The sequence below is a fragment of the Meleagris gallopavo genome, chromosome Z (assembly GCF_905368555.1).
Source record: "Meleagris gallopavo chromosome Z, MGAL_WU_HG_1.1, whole genome shotgun sequence".
NCBI classification, from domain to species: Eukaryota; Metazoa; Chordata; class Aves; order Galliformes; family Phasianidae; genus Meleagris; species Meleagris gallopavo.
The window spans coordinates 46,089,314-46,109,419 of NC_139435.1; the positions used below are offsets into that span (position 1 = coordinate 46,089,314).

The 20,106-nt window shown below is 49.0% G+C and overlaps 1 protein-coding gene across 2 annotated transcripts in view; it reads right to left on the minus strand.

The window, feature by feature from the left end:
• The window catches only part of HAPLN1 (hyaluronan and proteoglycan link protein 1), a 97,582-nt gene that overhangs the window by 44,235 nt on the left and 33,241 nt on the right, over nucleotides 1-20,106 (minus strand). For both annotated transcript variants that reach the window (XM_085213683.1, XM_085213681.1), the window contains exon 2: nucleotides 19,391-19,516. In XM_085213683.1, coding sequence (XP_085069809.1) covers nucleotides 19,391-19,490 — 100 coding nt within the window. In that variant the 5' untranslated portion in view covers nucleotides 19,491-19,516. The remainder of the gene's footprint in view (nucleotides 1-19,390; nucleotides 19,517-20,106) is intronic.

Below are 20,106 nucleotides of genomic sequence, written 5' to 3' on the forward strand. Positions count from 1 at the left end.
AGGAATTCTTTTCTGAACACCGTGGTGCCTGAAATAGTGAACTACAGCCCAGAGGAAAGACATTTTCAGTAGTACTCCAAAACTCTGTGAATGCATCAAGCATATTTTCACCACAAAGAAACCTGAACACTCAAGAGTGCCGCTGACTGCTGGTAATACCACTCAGCCCTACTGCCCATGGACACAGCACTGAGGGCAAGCATAGGTCAGCAACATCCCTGTGCTGGCACAGATACTCCTTACTGAGCATTTTGGATCACAGTCTCCTGGGCCCCAGCAGACAGGCAGATCATGGAATCACAGGATAGTCTGGGTTGGAAGGGACCTTCATGACCACCTAGTTCCAAGCGTCCTGCTATAGGCAGGGACACCTCCCTCTAGACCAGGTTGCTCAGAGCTGCATCCAGCCTGGCCTAGAACGCCTCCAGAGAAGAGGCATCCACAACCTCTCTGGGCAGCCTGTTCCAGTGTCTCACTACTCTCGTGGCACAGAATTTCTTATCGTGGAATTATCAAAGAATCCTTGGAGTTGGAAGGGACTTTTAAAGGTCACCTATTCCAAGTCCCCTGCAATGAACAGGGACATGCACAGCATCAACAGGCTGCCCAGGGTCTGATCCAGCCAAGTGCACATGGCCTTGCTGAACTTCATGACGGTGGCACGGGCCCACCTCTCAGGCCTGTCCTGAGTGGCATCCTTTCCCTCTGGCGTGTCAACTGTACCACTGAGCTCGGTGTCGTCTGCAAACTTGCTGAAGGTGCGCTCAATCCCACTGTCCATGTCGCCTACGAAGATGTTAAAGGGCATCAGTCCTAGCACCGATCCCTGAGGAATACCACTTGTCACCAGTCTCCACTTGGGCCCTGAGCCATTGACCGCAACTCTCTTAGTGTGACCATCCAGCCAGTTTCTTATCCGGCAAGTGGTCCATCCATCAAATCCAACCTGGTGACCAGGATGTTGGGTGGGACAGTGTCAAATGCTCTGAACAAGTCCAGGTGGATGATATCAGTTGCTCTTTGGTTGCCAACATGTTCTCCACCAGATTTGAAAACTCGTGGCTGTCGGGTGAAGTCCCCGGTGACTGGAAAAAGGGAACCATTGCTCCCATTTCTCAGAAAGGAAGAAAGGATGACCTGGGGAACTACAGGCCAGCGAGCCTCACCTGTGTGGTGGGGAGGGGATCTCCTGGGAGGATCATGGAGCAGATCCTCCGAGAAGCTATGTTAAGGCACATACAAGATAAAGAGGTGATCCGAGACAGCCAGCATGGCTTCACCAAGGGCAGATCGTGCCTGACCAATCTGGTGGCCTTCTGTGATGGAGTGATGGCATTGGTTGTCGTGGGAAGGGCAATGGATGTCATCTGCCTGGACTTCTGCAAAGCCTTTGACATGGTCCCTTACCACATCCTTTCTCTCTAAATTGGAGAGGCATGGATGTGAAGGATGGACAGTTCAGTGGATTAAGAATTGGTTGGCTGGTCGCAGCCAAAGGGTTGTGATCAATGGTTCTGTGTCAGGGTGGAGGCCGGTCACAAGCGGCGTCCCTCAGGCGTGAGCGCTTTCCAACATGTTTATCAGTGACACAGACGATGGCATTGAGTGCACCCTCGGCACTAATGACACCAAGCTGAGCGGTGCAGTCTATACGCTGGAGGAAAGGGAAGCCATCCAGAGGGATGTGGACGGGCTGGAGAAGTGGGCCCATATGAAAGGTGTTGCACTTGGGCCGGGGCAATCCCAGGTGTTTATAGAGACTGGGTGAAGAACCCGTTGAGAGCAGCCGTGTGGAGAAGGACTTGGGGGTCCTGGTAGACAAGAAGCTGGACATGAGCCAGCAGTGCGCGCTCGTATCCCAGAAGGCCAACTCTATCCTGGGCTGCACTGAAAGAGGAGTGGCCTGCAGGGAGGGGGAGGTGGTTGTTCCCATCTACTCGGCTCTTGTGAGGCCCCACCTGGAGTACTGCTTCCAAGCCTGGAGCCCCCAGCACAAGAAAGACTCAGAGCTCTCAGAACGAGTCCAGAGGAGGACCACTGAGATGATCAGAGGGCAAGAGCACCTCTCCTATCACAGAATCACAGAATCACAGAATTGTAGGGGTTGGAAGGAACCCCCAGAGATCATCGAGACCAACCCCCCTGCCAAAGCAGGTTCCCTACACCAGGTCGCACAGGTAGGCGTCCAGGCGAGACTTGAATATCTCCAGAGAAGAAGACTCCCCAACCTCCCTGGGCAGCCTGTTCCAGTGCTCCGTCATCCTCACCGTGAAGAAGTTCTTACGCACATTCGTGCGAAACTTCCTATGCTGCAGCTTATGCCCGTTTCCCCTTGTCCTGACTCCACATACCACTGAAAAGAGACTGGCCTCACCGCTATAGCCGCCACACCTCAGATATTTATAAACCTGGATCAGGTCCCGTCTCAGTCGTCTTTTCTCAAGGCTAAACAGGCCCAGTTCACTTAGCCTTTCTTCATAGGGGAGATGCTCCAGGCCCTTCACCATCTTTGTGGCCCTCCGCTGGACTCTTTCCAAGAGATCCCTGTCTTTTTTGTACTGGGGAGCCCAGAACTGGACACAGTACTCCAGATGAGGCCTTACCAGGGCAGAGTAGAGGGGGAGGATCACCTCCCTCGACCTGCTGGACACGCTCTTTTTAATGCACCCCAGAATGCCATTGGCCTTTTTGGCCACAAGGGCACACTGTTGGCTCATGGCCAACCTGTCGTCCACCAGGACGCCCAGGTCCCTCTCTGCAAAGCTCCTCTCCAGCAGCTCATCCTCCAGCCTATATTGCTGCATGCACCAACCACTATGAAGAAAGGTTGAGGGAACTGGTCTTGTTTAGCTTAGAGAAGAGAAGGCTCCGAGGAGACCTCACTGGGGCCTTTCAGTACTTTAAGTGAGCGTATAAACAGGAGGGGCAACAGAGAGTGGAAGGTGATAGGACAAGGGGGAATAGTTTTAGACTGAGACGGGGGAAGTTTAGTTTAGATATTAGGAGGAAGTTTTTCACACAGAGGCGGTGATGCAACTGGAACAGGTTGCCCAAGGAGGTCGTGGGTGCCCCACCCCTGGAGGCATTCAAAGCCAGGGATGTAGCTTTGGGCAGCCTCGTCTGGTGGTTGGTGACCCTGCATATAGCAGGGGCGTTGAAAGTAGATGATCATTATGGTCCTTTTCAACCCAGACCATTCTATGATTCTAAGATTCTCTTGCTTTATCCAGTGACGCTGTCACTCCACCCCACTGGGGCTACCGCCATGGGAGAAGCAAGCCGTGAAATCTGGCTTGCCATGCCCTGCTTCCCTGCTAAGAACCCTCCCAGTTGCTGTGATGTCACAAAGCCTTCGAGGTCACCCAGCAACTAGTGCTGCTGCCACCACTCAGTTGCTGTGCAGACACTGGTGCTGCTGGTGTCTTGATTGAGCTGAGGTCAGAGTGACAGCCAGAGAGCAAGTCACAGGAAGGTACAATGCTCAGCCCAAGGTTTTCCATAGTCCTCGTCTTCTGCTTGTCCTTCCTGTTCTCCGGCAGCTTTGCCCATTCCGGACGCCCTACCTGGGCTGCGGTTATGTGGGATGTGAATCCCCAGGACATGGAGAAGCCAGGCACTGGCAAGGCAAGCTGGAACTACTACCTGCTCTACCACCTGGACCAGCTTTGGTCTTCATTTGAGCACCTGGACCCACTGGGATCCATGGAAGTGCTCTACAAGAAGAGCACAGAGCTGGGCCTTCTCCTCATGCTGATTTACCTGTGGAGAACAGTCAGGAGGGCCTGCAGAGAGGTGAGTAATGGAAGTCAGGCAAGCCAGACGGTGCCTAAGTTTCTCAGGAAGAGGCACACCCAGATGCTGAGATCTCAGGCCCCCAAGGCCCTTGCCCTTTTCATCACGCCCCCTGCTCTGTCGTTTCCAGAAGAAGAGCCAGCATCTCTCAGCTGCCCCAGAGACAGACTGCCAGAACCACTCCTGCAAACGCTGCAAGCTGCTCTGCCAAGTGAAGGCAAACCCTGCCTTGATGGAGATATACCTGAAACATATGAAACACCGCTATCTGCAGGAGGATCTTCCCAAGAGCCGAAAGACGGCAAAATCATGAGAAGATGGGGAAGAAAACAGAGACTTTTCTCTGCATACCAGCACATCTCGAGGAGCCCCAGAGCAGCTGTAAACTGAAGGGGATCCGGCCAGAGACACCATCACTGCGCACAGGGAGGGCGCTGCTACAGCACGGAAAGGGAGCAGGAAGCTATCCCTAACTCCACAAAAAACAAGGCTGGAAAGAAACAGAATCACAGAAACACCAAAGTTGGAAAAGACCTACAAGATCATTCAGTCCCACCATCCAGCTATCACCAGTAGTTCTCACTAGAGACTACATATCCCTCAACACAAGATCCAACAGAACCCCTAAGACTGCTCAATATTATTATTTACTTCTAGAATAAGTATGTTTGCTTTCATTAGAACAAAAGCTTGCACTGGCTTTCTCTCGTTCTCTTGTAGCATGAGAGAGGGTGATTCTAAAGTAATGACTTCTTTCCACCTCATTTTCTAGTAAGGAATTCTTTTCTGAACACCGTGGTGCCTGAAATAGTGAACTACAGCCCAGAGGAAAGACATTTTCAGTAGTACTCCAAAACTCTGTGAATGCATCAAGCATATTTTCACCACAAAGAAACCTGAACACTCAAGAGTGCCGCTGACTGCTGGTAATACCACTCAGCCCTACTGCCCATGGACACAGCACTGAGGGCAAGCATAGGTCAGCAACATCCCTGTGCTGGCACAGATACTCCTTACTGAGCATTTTGGATCACAGTCTCCTGGGCCCCAGCAGACAGGCAGATCATGGAATCACAGGATAGTCTGGGTTGGAAGGGACCTTCATGACCACCTAGTTCCAAGCGTCCTGCTATAGGCAGGGACACCTCCCTCTAGACCAGGTTGCTCAGAGCTGCATCCAGCCTGGCCTAGAACGCCTCCAGAGAAGAGGCATCCACAACCTCTCTGGGCAGCCTGTTCCAGTGTCTCACTACTCTCGTGGCACAGAATTTCTTATCGTGGAATTATCAAAGAATCCTTGGAGTTGGAAGGGACTTTTAAAGGTCACCTATTCCAAGTCCCCTGCAATGAACAGGGACATGCACAGCATCAACAGGCTGCCCAGGGTCTGATCCAGCCAAGTGCACATGGCCTTGCTGAACTTCATGACGGTGGCACGGGCCCACCTCTCAGGCCTGTCCTGAGTGGCATCCTTTCCCTCTGGCGTGTCAACTGTACCACTGAGCTCGGTGTCGTCTGCAAACTTGCTGAAGGTGCGCTCAATCCCACTGTCCATGTCGCCTACGAAGATGTTAAAGGGCATCAGTCCTAGCACCGATCCCTGAGGAATACCACTTGTCACCAGTCTCCACTTGGGCCCTGAGCCATTGACCGCAACTCTCTTAGTGTGACCATCCAGCCAGTTTCTTATCCGGCAAGTGGTCCATCCATCAAATCCAACCTGGTGACCAGGATGTTGGGTGGGACAGTGTCAAATGCTCTGAACAAGTCCAGGTGGATGATATCAGTTGCTCTTTGGTTGCCAACATGTTCTCCACCAGATTTGAAAACTCGTGGCTGTCGGGTGAAGTCCCCGGTGACTGGAAAAAGGGAACCATTGCTCCCATTTCTCAGAAAGGAAGAAAGGATGACCTGGGGAACTACAGGCCAGCGAGCCTCACCTGTGTGGTGGGGAGGGGATCTCCTGGGAGGATCATGGAGCAGATCCTCCGAGAAGCTATGTTAAGGCACATACAAGATAAAGAGGTGATCCGAGACAGCCAGCATGGCTTCACCAAGGGCAGATCGTGCCTGACCAATCTGGTGGCCTTCTGTGATGGAGTGATGGCATTGGTTGTCGTGGGAAGGGCAATGGATGTCATCTGCCTGGACTTCTGCAAAGCCTTTGACATGGTCCCTTACCACATCCTTTCTCTCTAAATTGGAGAGGCATGGATGTGAAGGATGGACAGTTCAGTGGATTAAGAATTGGTTGGCTGGTCGCAGCCAAAGGGTTGTGATCAATGGTTCTGTGTCAGGGTGGAGGCCGGTCACAAGCGGCGTCCCTCAGGCGTGAGCGCTTTCCAACATGTTTATCAGTGACACAGACGATGGCATTGAGTGCACCCTCGGCACTAATGACACCAAGCTGAGCGGTGCAGTCTATACGCTGGAGGAAAGGGAAGCCATCCAGAGGGATGTGGACGGGCTGGAGAAGTGGGCCCATATGAAAGGTGTTGCACTTGGGCCGGGGCAATCCCAGGTGTTTATAGAGACTGGGTGAAGAACCCGTTGAGAGCAGCCGTGTGGAGAAGGACTTGGGGGTCCTGGTAGACAAGAAGCTGGACATGAGCCAGCAGTGCGCGCTCGTATCCCAGAAGGCCAACTCTATCCTGGGCTGCACTGAAAGAGGAGTGGCCTGCAGGGAGGGGGAGGTGGTTGTTCCCATCTACTCGGCTCTTGTGAGGCCCCACCTGGAGTACTGCTTCCAAGCCTGGAGCCCCCAGCACAAGAAAGACTCAGAGCTCTCAGAACGAGTCCAGAGGAGGACCACTGAGATGATCAGAGGGCAAGAGCACCTCTCCTATCACAGAATCACAGAATCACAGAATTGTAGGGGTTGGAAGGAACCCCCAGAGATCATCGAGACCAACCCCCCTGCCAAAGCAGGTTCCCTACACCAGGTCGCACAGGTAGGCGTCCAGGCGAGACTTGAATATCTCCAGAGAAGAAGACTCCCCAACCTCCCTGGGCAGCCTGTTCCAGTGCTCCGTCATCCTCACCGTGAAGAAGTTCTTACGCACATTCGTGCGAAACTTCCTATGCTGCAGCTTATGCCCGTTTCCCCTTGTCCTGACTCCACATACCACTGAAAAGAGACTGGCCTCACCGCTATAGCCGCCACACCTCAGATATTTATAAACCTGGATCAGGTCCCGTCTCAGTCGTCTTTTCTCAAGGCTAAACAGGCCCAGTTCACTTAGCCTTTCTTCATAGGGGAGATGCTCCAGGCCCTTCACCATCTTTGTGGCCCTCCGCTGGACTCTTTCCAAGAGATCCCTGTCTTTTTTGTACTGGGGAGCCCAGAACTGGACACAGTACTCCAGATGAGGCCTTACCAGGGCAGAGTAGAGGGGGAGGATCACCTCCCTCGACCTGCTGGACACGCTCTTTTTAATGCACCCCAGAATGCCATTGGCCTTTTTGGCCACAAGGGCACACTGTTGGCTCATGGCCAACCTGTCGTCCACCAGGACGCCCAGGTCCCTCTCTGCAAAGCTCCTCTCCAGCAGCTCATCCTCCAGCCTATATTGCTGCATGCACCAACCACTATGAAGAAAGGTTGAGGGAACTGGTCTTGTTTAGCTTAGAGAAGAGAAGGCTCCGAGGAGACCTCACTGGGGCCTTTCAGTACTTTAAGTGAGCGTATAAACAGGAGGGGCAACAGAGAGTGGAAGGTGATAGGACAAGGGGGAATAGTTTTAGACTGAGACGGGGGAAGTTTAGTTTAGATATTAGGAGGAAGTTTTTCACACAGAGGCGGTGATGCAACTGGAACAGGTTGCCCAAGGAGGTCGTGGGTGCCCCACCCCTGGAGGCATTCAAAGCCAGGGATGTAGCTTTGGGCAGCCTCGTCTGGTGGTTGGTGACCCTGCATATAGCAGGGGCGTTGAAAGTAGATGATCATTATGGTCCTTTTCAACCCAGACCATTCTATGATTCTAAGATTCTCTTGCTTTATCCAGTGACGCTGTCACTCCACCCCACTGGGGCTACCGCCATGGGAGAAGCAAGCCGTGAAATCTGGCTTGCCATGCCCTGCTTCCCTGCTAAGAACCCTCCCAGTTGCTGTGATGTCACAAAGCCTTCGAGGTCACCCAGCAACTAGTGCTGCTGCCACCACTCAGTTGCTGTGCAGACACTGGTGCTGCTGGTGTCTTGATTGAGCTGAGGTCAGAGTGACAGCCAGAGAGCAAGTCACAGGAAGGTACAATGCTCAGCCCAAGGTTTTCCATAGTCCTCGTCTTCTGCTTGTCCTTCCTGTTCTCCGGCAGCTTTGCCCATTCCGGACGCCCTACCTGGGCTGCGGTTATGTGGGATGTGAATCCCCAGGACATGGAGAAGCCAGGCACTGGCAAGGCAAGCTGGAACTACTACCTGCTCTACCACCTGGACCAGCTTTGGTCTTCATTTGAGCACCTGGACCCACTGGGATCCATGGAAGTGCTCTACAAGAAGAGCACAGAGCTGGGCCTTCTCCTCATGCTGATTTACCTGTGGAGAACAGTCAGGAGGGCCTGCAGAGAGGTGAGTAATGGAAGTCAGGCAAGCCAGACGGTGCCTAAGTTTCTCAGGAAGAGGCACACCCAGATGCTGAGATCTCAGGCCCCCAAGGCCCTTGCCCTTTTCATCACGCCCCCTGCTCTGTCGTTTCCAGAAGAAGAGCCAGCATCTCTCAGCTGCCCCAGAGACAGACTGCCAGAACCACTCCTGCAAACGCTGCAAGCTGCTCTGCCAAGTGAAGGCAAACCCTGCCTTGATGGAGATATACCTGAAACATATGAAACACCGCTATCTGCAGGAGGATCTTCCCAAGAGCCGAAAGACGGCAAAATCATGAGAAGATGGGGAAGAAAACAGAGACTTTTCTCTGCATACCAGCACATCTCGAGGAGCCCCAGAGCAGCTGTAAACTGAAGGGGATCCGGCCAGAGACACCATCACTGCGCACAGGGAGGGCGCTGCTACAGCACGGAAAGGGAGCAGGAAGCTATCCCTAACTCCACAAAAAACAAGGCTGGAAAGAAACAGAATCACAGAAACACCAAAGTTGGAAAAGACCTACAAGATCATTCAGTCCCACCATCCAGCTATCACCAGTAGTTCTCACTAGAGACTACATATCCCTCAACACAAGATCCAACAGAACCCCTAAGACTGCTCAATATTATTATTTACTTCTAGAATAAGTATGTTTGCTTTCATTAGAACAAAAGCTTGCACTGGCTTTCTCTCGTTCTCTTGTAGCATGAGAGAGGGTGATTCTAAAGTAATGACTTCTTTCCACCTCATTTTCTAGTAAGGAATTCTTTTCTGAACACCGTGGTGCCTGAAATAGTGAACTACAGCCCAGAGGAAAGACATTTTCAGTAGTACTCCAAAACTCTGTGAATGCATCAAGCATATTTTCACCACAAAGAAACCTGAACACTCAAGAGTGCCGCTGACTGCTGGTAATACCACTCAGCCCTACTGCCCATGGACACAGCACTGAGGGCAAGCATAGGTCAGCAACATCCCTGTGCTGGCACAGATACTCCTTACTGAGCATTTTGGATCACAGTCTCCTGGGCCCCAGCAGACAGGCAGATCATGGAATCACAGGATAGTCTGGGTTGGAAGGGACCTTCATGACCACCTAGTTCCAAGCGTCCTGCTATAGGCAGGGACACCTCCCTCTAGACCAGGTTGCTCAGAGCTGCATCCAGCCTGGCCTAGAACGCCTCCAGAGAAGAGGCATCCACAACCTCTCTGGGCAGCCTGTTCCAGTGTCTCACTACTCTCGTGGCACAGAATTTCTTATCGTGGAATTATCAAAGAATCCTTGGAGTTGGAAGGGACTTTTAAAGGTCACCTATTCCAAGTCCCCTGCAATGAACAGGGACATGCACAGCATCAACAGGCTGCCCAGGGTCTGATCCAGCCAAGTGCACATGGCCTTGCTGAACTTCATGACGGTGGCACGGGCCCACCTCTCAGGCCTGTCCTGAGTGGCATCCTTTCCCTCTGGCGTGTCAACTGTACCACTGAGCTCGGTGTCGTCTGCAAACTTGCTGAAGGTGCGCTCAATCCCACTGTCCATGTCGCCTACGAAGATGTTAAAGGGCATCAGTCCTAGCACCGATCCCTGAGGAATACCACTTGTCACCAGTCTCCACTTGGGCCCTGAGCCATTGACCGCAACTCTCTTAGTGTGACCATCCAGCCAGTTTCTTATCCGGCAAGTGGTCCATCCATCAAATCCAACCTGGTGACCAGGATGTTGGGTGGGACAGTGTCAAATGCTCTGAACAAGTCCAGGTGGATGATATCAGTTGCTCTTTGGTTGCCAACATGTTCTCCACCAGATTTGAAAACTCGTGGCTGTCGGGTGAAGTCCCCGGTGACTGGAAAAAGGGAACCATTGCTCCCATTTCTCAGAAAGGAAGAAAGGATGACCTGGGGAACTACAGGCCAGCGAGCCTCACCTGTGTGGTGGGGAGGGGATCTCCTGGGAGGATCATGGAGCAGATCCTCCGAGAAGCTATGTTAAGGCACATACAAGATAAAGAGGTGATCCGAGACAGCCAGCATGGCTTCACCAAGGGCAGATCGTGCCTGACCAATCTGGTGGCCTTCTGTGATGGAGTGATGGCATTGGTTGTCGTGGGAAGGGCAATGGATGTCATCTGCCTGGACTTCTGCAAAGCCTTTGACATGGTCCCTTACCACATCCTTTCTCTCTAAATTGGAGAGGCATGGATGTGAAGGATGGACAGTTCAGTGGATTAAGAATTGGTTGGCTGGTCGCAGCCAAAGGGTTGTGATCAATGGTTCTGTGTCAGGGTGGAGGCCGGTCACAAGCGGCGTCCCTCAGGCGTGAGCGCTTTCCAACATGTTTATCAGTGACACAGACGATGGCATTGAGTGCACCCTCGGCACTAATGACACCAAGCTGAGCGGTGCAGTCTATACGCTGGAGGAAAGGGAAGCCATCCAGAGGGATGTGGACGGGCTGGAGAAGTGGGCCCATATGAAAGGTGTTGCACTTGGGCCGGGGCAATCCCAGGTGTTTATAGAGACTGGGTGAAGAACCCGTTGAGAGCAGCCGTGTGGAGAAGGACTTGGGGGTCCTGGTAGACAAGAAGCTGGACATGAGCCAGCAGTGCGCGCTCGTATCCCAGAAGGCCAACTCTATCCTGGGCTGCACTGAAAGAGGAGTGGCCTGCAGGGAGGGGGAGGTGGTTGTTCCCATCTACTCGGCTCTTGTGAGGCCCCACCTGGAGTACTGCTTCCAAGCCTGGAGCCCCCAGCACAAGAAAGACTCAGAGCTCTCAGAACGAGTCCAGAGGAGGACCACTGAGATGATCAGAGGGCAAGAGCACCTCTCCTATCACAGAATCACAGAATCACAGAATTGTAGGGGTTGGAAGGAACCCCCAGAGATCATCGAGACCAACCCCCCTGCCAAAGCAGGTTCCCTACACCAGGTCGCACAGGTAGGCGTCCAGGCGAGACTTGAATATCTCCAGAGAAGAAGACTCCCCAACCTCCCTGGGCAGCCTGTTCCAGTGCTCCGTCATCCTCACCGTGAAGAAGTTCTTACGCACATTCGTGCGAAACTTCCTATGCTGCAGCTTATGCCCGTTTCCCCTTGTCCTGACTCCACATACCACTGAAAAGAGACTGGCCTCACCGCTATAGCCGCCACACCTCAGATATTTATAAACCTGGATCAGGTCCCGTCTCAGTCGTCTTTTCTCAAGGCTAAACAGGCCCAGTTCACTTAGCCTTTCTTCATAGGGGAGATGCTCCAGGCCCTTCACCATCTTTGTGGCCCTCCGCTGGACTCTTTCCAAGAGATCCCTGTCTTTTTTGTACTGGGGAGCCCAGAACTGGACACAGTACTCCAGATGAGGCCTTACCAGGGCAGAGTAGAGGGGGAGGATCACCTCCCTCGACCTGCTGGACACGCTCTTTTTAATGCACCCCAGAATGCCATTGGCCTTTTTGGCCACAAGGGCACACTGTTGGCTCATGGCCAACCTGTCGTCCACCAGGACGCCCAGGTCCCTCTCTGCAAAGCTCCTCTCCAGCAGCTCATCCTCCAGCCTATATTGCTGCATGCACCAACCACTATGAAGAAAGGTTGAGGGAACTGGTCTTGTTTAGCTTAGAGAAGAGAAGGCTCCGAGGAGACCTCACTGGGGCCTTTCAGTACTTTAAGTGAGCGTATAAACAGGAGGGGCAACAGAGAGTGGAAGGTGATAGGACAAGGGGGAATAGTTTTAGACTGAGACGGGGGAAGTTTAGTTTAGATATTAGGAGGAAGTTTTTCACACAGAGGCGGTGATGCAACTGGAACAGGTTGCCCAAGGAGGTCGTGGGTGCCCCACCCCTGGAGGCATTCAAAGCCAGGGATGTAGCTTTGGGCAGCCTCGTCTGGTGGTTGGTGACCCTGCATATAGCAGGGGCGTTGAAAGTAGATGATCATTATGGTCCTTTTCAACCCAGACCATTCTATGATTCTAAGATTCTCTTGCTTTATCCAGTGACGCTGTCACTCCACCCCACTGGGGCTACCGCCATGGGAGAAGCAAGCCGTGAAATCTGGCTTGCCATGCCCTGCTTCCCTGCTAAGAACCCTCCCAGTTGCTGTGATGTCACAAAGCCTTCGAGGTCACCCAGCAACTAGTGCTGCTGCCACCACTCAGTTGCTGTGCAGACACTGGTGCTGCTGGTGTCTTGATTGAGCTGAGGTCAGAGTGACAGCCAGAGAGCAAGTCACAGGAAGGTACAATGCTCAGCCCAAGGTTTTCCATAGTCCTCGTCTTCTGCTTGTCCTTCCTGTTCTCCGGCAGCTTTGCCCATTCCGGACGCCCTACCTGGGCTGCGGTTATGTGGGATGTGAATCCCCAGGACATGGAGAAGCCAGGCACTGGCAAGGCAAGCTGGAACTACTACCTGCTCTACCACCTGGACCAGCTTTGGTCTTCATTTGAGCACCTGGACCCACTGGGATCCATGGAAGTGCTCTACAAGAAGAGCACAGAGCTGGGCCTTCTCCTCATGCTGATTTACCTGTGGAGAACAGTCAGGAGGGCCTGCAGAGAGGTGAGTAATGGAAGTCAGGCAAGCCAGACGGTGCCTAAGTTTCTCAGGAAGAGGCACACCCAGATGCTGAGATCTCAGGCCCCCAAGGCCCTTGCCCTTTTCATCACGCCCCCTGCTCTGTCGTTTCCAGAAGAAGAGCCAGCATCTCTCAGCTGCCCCAGAGACAGACTGCCAGAACCACTCCTGCAAACGCTGCAAGCTGCTCTGCCAAGTGAAGGCAAACCCTGCCTTGATGGAGATATACCTGAAACATATGAAACACCGCTATCTGCAGGAGGATCTTCCCAAGAGCCGAAAGACGGCAAAATCATGAGAAGATGGGGAAGAAAACAGAGACTTTTCTCTGCATACCAGCACATCTCGAGGAGCCCCAGAGCAGCTGTAAACTGAAGGGGATCCGGCCAGAGACACCATCACTGCGCACAGGGAGGGCGCTGCTACAGCACGGAAAGGGAGCAGGAAGCTATCCCTAACTCCACAAAAAACAAGGCTGGAAAGAAACAGAATCACAGAAACACCAAAGTTGGAAAAGACCTACAAGATCATTCAGTCCCACCATCCAGCTATCACCAGTAGTTCTCACTAGAGACTACATATCCCTCAACACAAGATCCAACAGAACCCCTAAGACTGCTCAATATTATTATTTACTTCTAGAATAAGTATGTTTGCTTTCATTAGAACAAAAGCTTGCACTGGCTTTCTCTCGTTCTCTTGTAGCATGAGAGAGGGTGATTCTAAAGTAATGACTTCTTTCCACCTCATTTTCTAGTAAGGAATTCTTTTCTGAACACCGTGGTGCCTGAAATAGTGAACTACAGCCCAGAGGAAAGACATTTTCAGTAGTACTCCAAAACTCTGTGAATGCATCAAGCATATTTTCACCACAAAGAAACCTGAACACTCAAGAGTGCCGCTGACTGCTGGTAATACCACTCAGCCCTACTGCCCATGGACACAGCACTGAGGGCAAGCATAGGTCAGCAACATCCCTGTGCTGGCACAGATACTCCTTACTGAGCATTTTGGATCACAGTCTCCTGGGCCCCAGCAGACAGGCAGATCATGGAATCACAGGATAGTCTGGGTTGGAAGGGACCTTCATGACCACCTAGTTCCAAGCGTCCTGCTATAGGCAGGGACACCTCCCTCTAGACCAGGTTGCTCAGAGCTGCATCCAGCCTGGCCTAGAACGCCTCCAGAGAAGAGGCATCCACAACCTCTCTGGGCAGCCTGTTCCAGTGTCTCACTACTCTCGTGGCACAGAATTTCTTATCGTGGAATTATCAAAGAATCCTTGGAGTTGGAAGGGACTTTTAAAGGTCACCTATTCCAAGTCCCCTGCAATGAACAGGGACATGCACAGCATCAACAGGCTGCCCAGGGTCTGATCCAGCCAAGTGCACATGGCCTTGCTGAACTTCATGACGGTGGCACGGGCCCACCTCTCAGGCCTGTCCTGAGTGGCATCCTTTCCCTCTGGCGTGTCAACTGTACCACTGAGCTCGGTGTCGTCTGCAAACTTGCTGAAGGTGCGCTCAATCCCACTGTCCATGTCGCCTACGAAGATGTTAAAGGGCATCAGTCCTAGCACCGATCCCTGAGGAATACCACTTGTCACCAGTCTCCACTTGGGCCCTGAGCCATTGACCGCAACTCTCTTAGTGTGACCATCCAGCCAGTTTCTTATCCGGCAAGTGGTCCATCCATCAAATCCAACCTGGTGACCAGGATGTTGGGTGGGACAGTGTCAAATGCTCTGAACAAGTCCAGGTGGATGATATCAGTTGCTCTTTGGTTGCCAACATGTTCTCCACCAGATTTGAAAACTCGTGGCTGTCGGGTGAAGTCCCCGGTGACTGGAAAAAGGGAACCATTGCTCCCATTTCTCAGAAAGGAAGAAAGGATGACCTGGGGAACTACAGGCCAGCGAGCCTCACCTGTGTGGTGGGGAGGGGATCTCCTGGGAGGATCATGGAGCATGTTTGACAGTTTCAAACGCTTTGAACAATCACAGAATCACAGAATTGTAGGGGTTGGAAGGGACCTCTAGAGATTATCGAGACCAACCCACTTGAGGAGTCAGAAGGGCAGATCAGTCTGGGAAGTCTCCTAGCAATGTCCCTGCCCCTGGGAGGCAGCACACCTCTCTGCGCGGGTAGGGTCGGGCCGGCATATAGGGCCTTCGGTTCCTTGCAGCAGGGAGTCGCCTATGACAACCACTCTTCTGTCCTTCCGGGTGGAGGAAGTCTTGAGGCACGAGGGTGACCGTTTCCCCCGAGGCACCCTCACGGATGGGCCTCCCTCCACACCTGCACACACCTCTCCCTCGGGTTCCAGGGCCTCAAAGAGCAGCTGTAAACTGAAGGGATCTGTCCAGAAACACCATCAACTAGCCAGATTCTGTGGCTCCTGACAGAGAATTTCTACAGAAGTCAGAAGTGTGCTGAAATAGCAGCTGGAATAGTATATGGTATCAATTTTTTATTACCTCTTACAGATAGTGAAATGAAAGTGGAGATGAGTGTCATTAGTCTACACAGATCTAAAACATGTTGGGAAAGACTATAAAAGATATTGCAGAGGTGGAAAAAGTCTTCTAAGCAGGTATGGGTCCATTTGGGAGTGTGGAGTGACTTCACAGCTGGAGGTGGAATGCAACAGAATGTGTTATAGTAAGAAATCTTCTGGTTTTAGTGTTGTCTTTGATGCTCAGAAAGCTGGATGTTGTTAGAAGTACGTGAGTGCACTGCTGTGTAATAAGAATATTAAAATGAAAAATGAACTTAGAAAATATAGTTTCTTTAACGGAAAGTGTGGAAAAACTCAGCCTGAAGGATGAGCATTGCTACTTGCAGTTGGTATGGCAAATTTAAAGGCAGAGATATTAGCTAGTCTATCACTATTAGAATGGTACCAGCTATTTCCAGATGATAGCAACATAACATATAAGGAAAGTAATTTCACTGTCGACAAGCTGATTAGTCTGATCTCATCAGTAAATGGAAACTTAGGAAAACTTCTAAAGAAAAACAGCTGTTGAAGATTTATGATTAGAGTAGATCACTAGAAAGATGGAATAAAATGCAGCATATATTTACCAACTGGTGTCAGAATAATTTGGTATAAATTATATAATAAAAATAAACATTTGTGGCCAGGAAAATAAGATGTACTTATCTCTTGGATTTTATGGAAGTAAGTGATATGGGAAATATAAAAAAACAAAGCAGGATGGAGATCACAGGTGTTTATGTCTTTACTTATGCAGTAATTTAATAGAGGGGAGAATGTGACTGCTTGGACTGAAACAGAAATGACAGGCCTATAAAAATATCTGTCAACCCTCTCCTGTACAATTTTTTAGATTCTTTAATATTTTTATTAATTTCACCTCATAGAGTAAAGAGGGCTATTGAATAACATTTTCATATAGCATATTTAGCACCACTTTAGGAAGAACAATATGTGAATATGTGAGGACAGAAAAAAGATGGACAAGAATGATAGCATTTAATACCAAATGTAAAATCTACATTTTTTTAGGGTTTCCATTCACCAGATGAGGTTGTCCAGGTGCCCATCCCACCTATCTTTGGACACCTCTAGGGATAGAGCTTCTTTGGGCAGCTTGTACCAGTGCCTCACCACCTTCTGCATGAAAAGTTCCCCAGTCGTTTAATCTAATTTTCTCCCCTTTTAGCTTAAAGCCATTCCCACTTGTCATTTTCTGCCCAAATAAAAAGTCAGTCCTCCTCCTATTTATAAGCTCCCTTCAAGTACTAGAAAGCCACAGTGAGATCTCCTCAGAGCCTCCTCTTCTCCAGACTGAACAAGCCCAGCTCCCTCAGCCTTTCTTTGTATGTAGGAGAGGTCCACCCCTCTGATCATCCTTGTGGCTTCCTCTGGATTCACTTCAGCAGCTCCACATCTTACTTTTGTTGCGGTCCAGACCTGGATGCAGTACTCCAGACAAGTGCAGAGCAGAGGGGGATAATAACCTCCCTTTCCCTGCTGGCCATGCAGTCCAGGAGACAGAATTACTGATACAAACCTTGTACTTGTTAACCGCAATGAAGGAATGAGGAAGAACTACTAAATATCAATGACTATCAGTAAGCACTATAGCATGGCCAGGAAGAAGTCAGATTTCAGCCAAAGCCTAAATAATAAGGGATGTATAGTAAGTAAGTAGAAATACTACTGCTAGTCTAACATCTTATCTGGAATAAGATCCTGGCTGGGCACACTGTAGATGTTTGATTACAAACAACAAGTATTTAGATGAATAGCTAAAATTAGTGGGCAATTGGAGCTTATACACTTAGGGAAGGATCTGAAAAAGTTTATTCACTCTGATAGCTGTGAGGAGACACAACAGTATCTCATTAATGTCCTAAAGTGAATATCAAAGACTAAAAGTAATTATTTGCAGGCAAAGAACTATATTAGGAAAAGCATGAGACTATTCAGTGGTTGCAAGCAAGCATGTAGAAATTGGAAGAATGTTTCTCATGCCAGAATGGGATCTGAAACTGCCAAGTAGTAAGATTTGAAACCTAGCTTGTTTAAAAATGATAGTTTATGGGATGTCATAGGATGTTAAAAAAAAGAGAATAGGAGACATTTTAGTTCACTGCCTCAAGAGATTCCTTTCTGTTCAGCGTACTTAGATTACAGAACATTTTTCTGCATCTTTTGTCATTCCAGAGCATTGCAATGCATGCAGTCCAGGAAGAGTTTAGATCAGGATCTCCTGGATTTCACCTACTGAACATTACACTCCTTAATGTAACATCAAACACCCTTTGTTTTGAATCTGTAACGTGTTCCACAGATTTTCCTGATCTGCAGCTTATTTCCAGGTGTAGATCAGTGTGCATGTTAATGCAGCACTGAGCAGCGTGGAGTCTCAAGTCAGATGTGATTCCACAATGCAGAGAGGATTAAAAAAAAGTTTAGTAGTAAAATCTCAAGTTCTGAAAAGTTTAATTCCTTTTGGTCTGTGTTTCAGAGCACAAAATCAGCTGATGAGTAGTGCTCATAAGAGAGTTTGATTTTAATGCAGCTTTCTTTGAAGGCTAACATTCTTGAGGCTCAGAAGAGTTGAGATTTCATGGATAGGGATAATAGCCCTTTCCTGAAATTTTCTGCATCTGTGAACTATTTAACACTTACAGCCTGCATGGTCCATACCCTGAAGGACTAGCACTAAGACACATGTATGACTTGAAAATTAAACTAAAATAAACTGCTGGCTAAGCAAGTTTGAGAGAAAAAAAATAAGGAAAATTATTTGGTTTAATTATTTCCAACAATTTATTCTTCCAAAATGGTAAATAAATTTTAGATATAAAAACAAAACAAAACCTGCATTGTACATGGAAAGACAAACAGTATATTTATTAGACATAGGTGGCAAATTTGAAGTTGACCCTGGGGAACAGTCATGATCTCATAGTGGTGATATCTCTTCCTTTTGATGTACATATTATTTGACCTTCGTGTTGTGAGCTTCCTTAGAGTAAAAACAGCAATCTTTTATTCTTGATCTGACCTTGACACTCTGTTTTAATAAGTACGGAGTGCCTTTGACTTCTGTGACTTTCCAAGGAACTTCTAAACGTTCAGGTTTTCTTAGTATCTGCTCTAACTTGGTAATTCATATTTACATAGAAGCTCAAATAAAATAGATTGCCAGCTGTTGTGAGAAAGGAATCAAAGTTGGGGGTGGGGGTGGGGAAGTTGTGCCATGTTTCTTAATTTTGCAGTATTAATTTCACCCTCAGTGAACATACAGAAGGCAGGAAAATTCCTGCTAGATCTGCATGTCCTTCTTGCATAAAATCTCTGTGCTTTTCTTACACAGGATGGCCCTCAGTGACTGAAGCTGAGAAAACAGCTGCATTGTACTGCAGACTCAAATCCTGCTACAGCTGTAGGATTCAAGCATAAACTAAGCAGGATTACACAGAAGGGAAGTGTGTGAATTAAAGGTATGAAGAAAGACACATTTCTTTCTGGGTAAGCTACTTTTATTTTTCCTGATGTTTAAATTTCCTGGTTACATTCTCAGATGTGCTAAATCTTTTAAAATAATAAACAGCAAAAATTTTCTATGAAGTATTGTACATGACAGTCTTCTTAAAATCAAGCATGTTCCACAATAATCTAAAGATATTTCAGCCCATTTGCAGGTATTACTTTAGGGTGCATGCTTTATTTCCTTATCTTAAAGCAGACTGTTTTTAACTCACTAGTCTTTCCAAGGTTGAGATTAAGTGATATAAAACAGTGTAACTTTTTTTTTTTTTTTTTGACTTTTCTTACGAGTAATACTAAACCAGAAAAGAAAAGGTCTGGTCAACAGTAGCAGTATTTTAAAAACATGCAGCAAAATAAAGGATTACTAAGCATATCATTCTGTCTCCCCAAGATACAGGTATTTTCTAATGTACTTCCTTACCTCGGATGTGAATAATCCTCTCATGCTCTAGGCTTGAGTTGTCAGGATGAGGTTCTGCCCAGCAGACAGAAATCAGCACCAGAAAGAGTAGACTTGTCATCTTCACAGTCACAAGAATCTTCTTCACTGTATGGGCATCACATAACAGAAAGACTCGTCAATTTTTGGAGCCCTTTATGGAACGGCTCTGCACAACTTGTTACAGCAGTGATCTTTAAAGGGATCTGGAACATATATTGCCCACTGATATGAGGGTTTGACAATAGGTAGAAATTCTTTAGGCATGAAGGTTGGACCTTTTTATCATGGTCTTCCATTAAACGAAACTTGCAATAGAAAAAGCTACACAAAAATGCAGCATGAAAGAATAAAAGCATTCACACACAGCCATAAAACGAATTCCTTGCAAGACTCTATGTAAGCTACAGCAGTGTTTCAGAAACATTCTAGTGCACTTTTGCATTTCCAGACCCACTCCAGATCTGGTCAACAAATACAGTAAAAACAACTAAAGCCATCATTAAGTTTATATTTGTGGTATGATGCAATTTGCTGGTGACAGATTTTTAAGGCAAAAACCATCTCCTTGTGGGTTCTGGCATTTGAGACAAGGCTGCAAGTTAACTTAGCAGAAAGAGTGGCAAGTTTGCTTAAGCCAAGCAATAAAAATGGCAGATTATTTCTGCAGGTGATTAGAAAGGTCTATTTTATTCTGA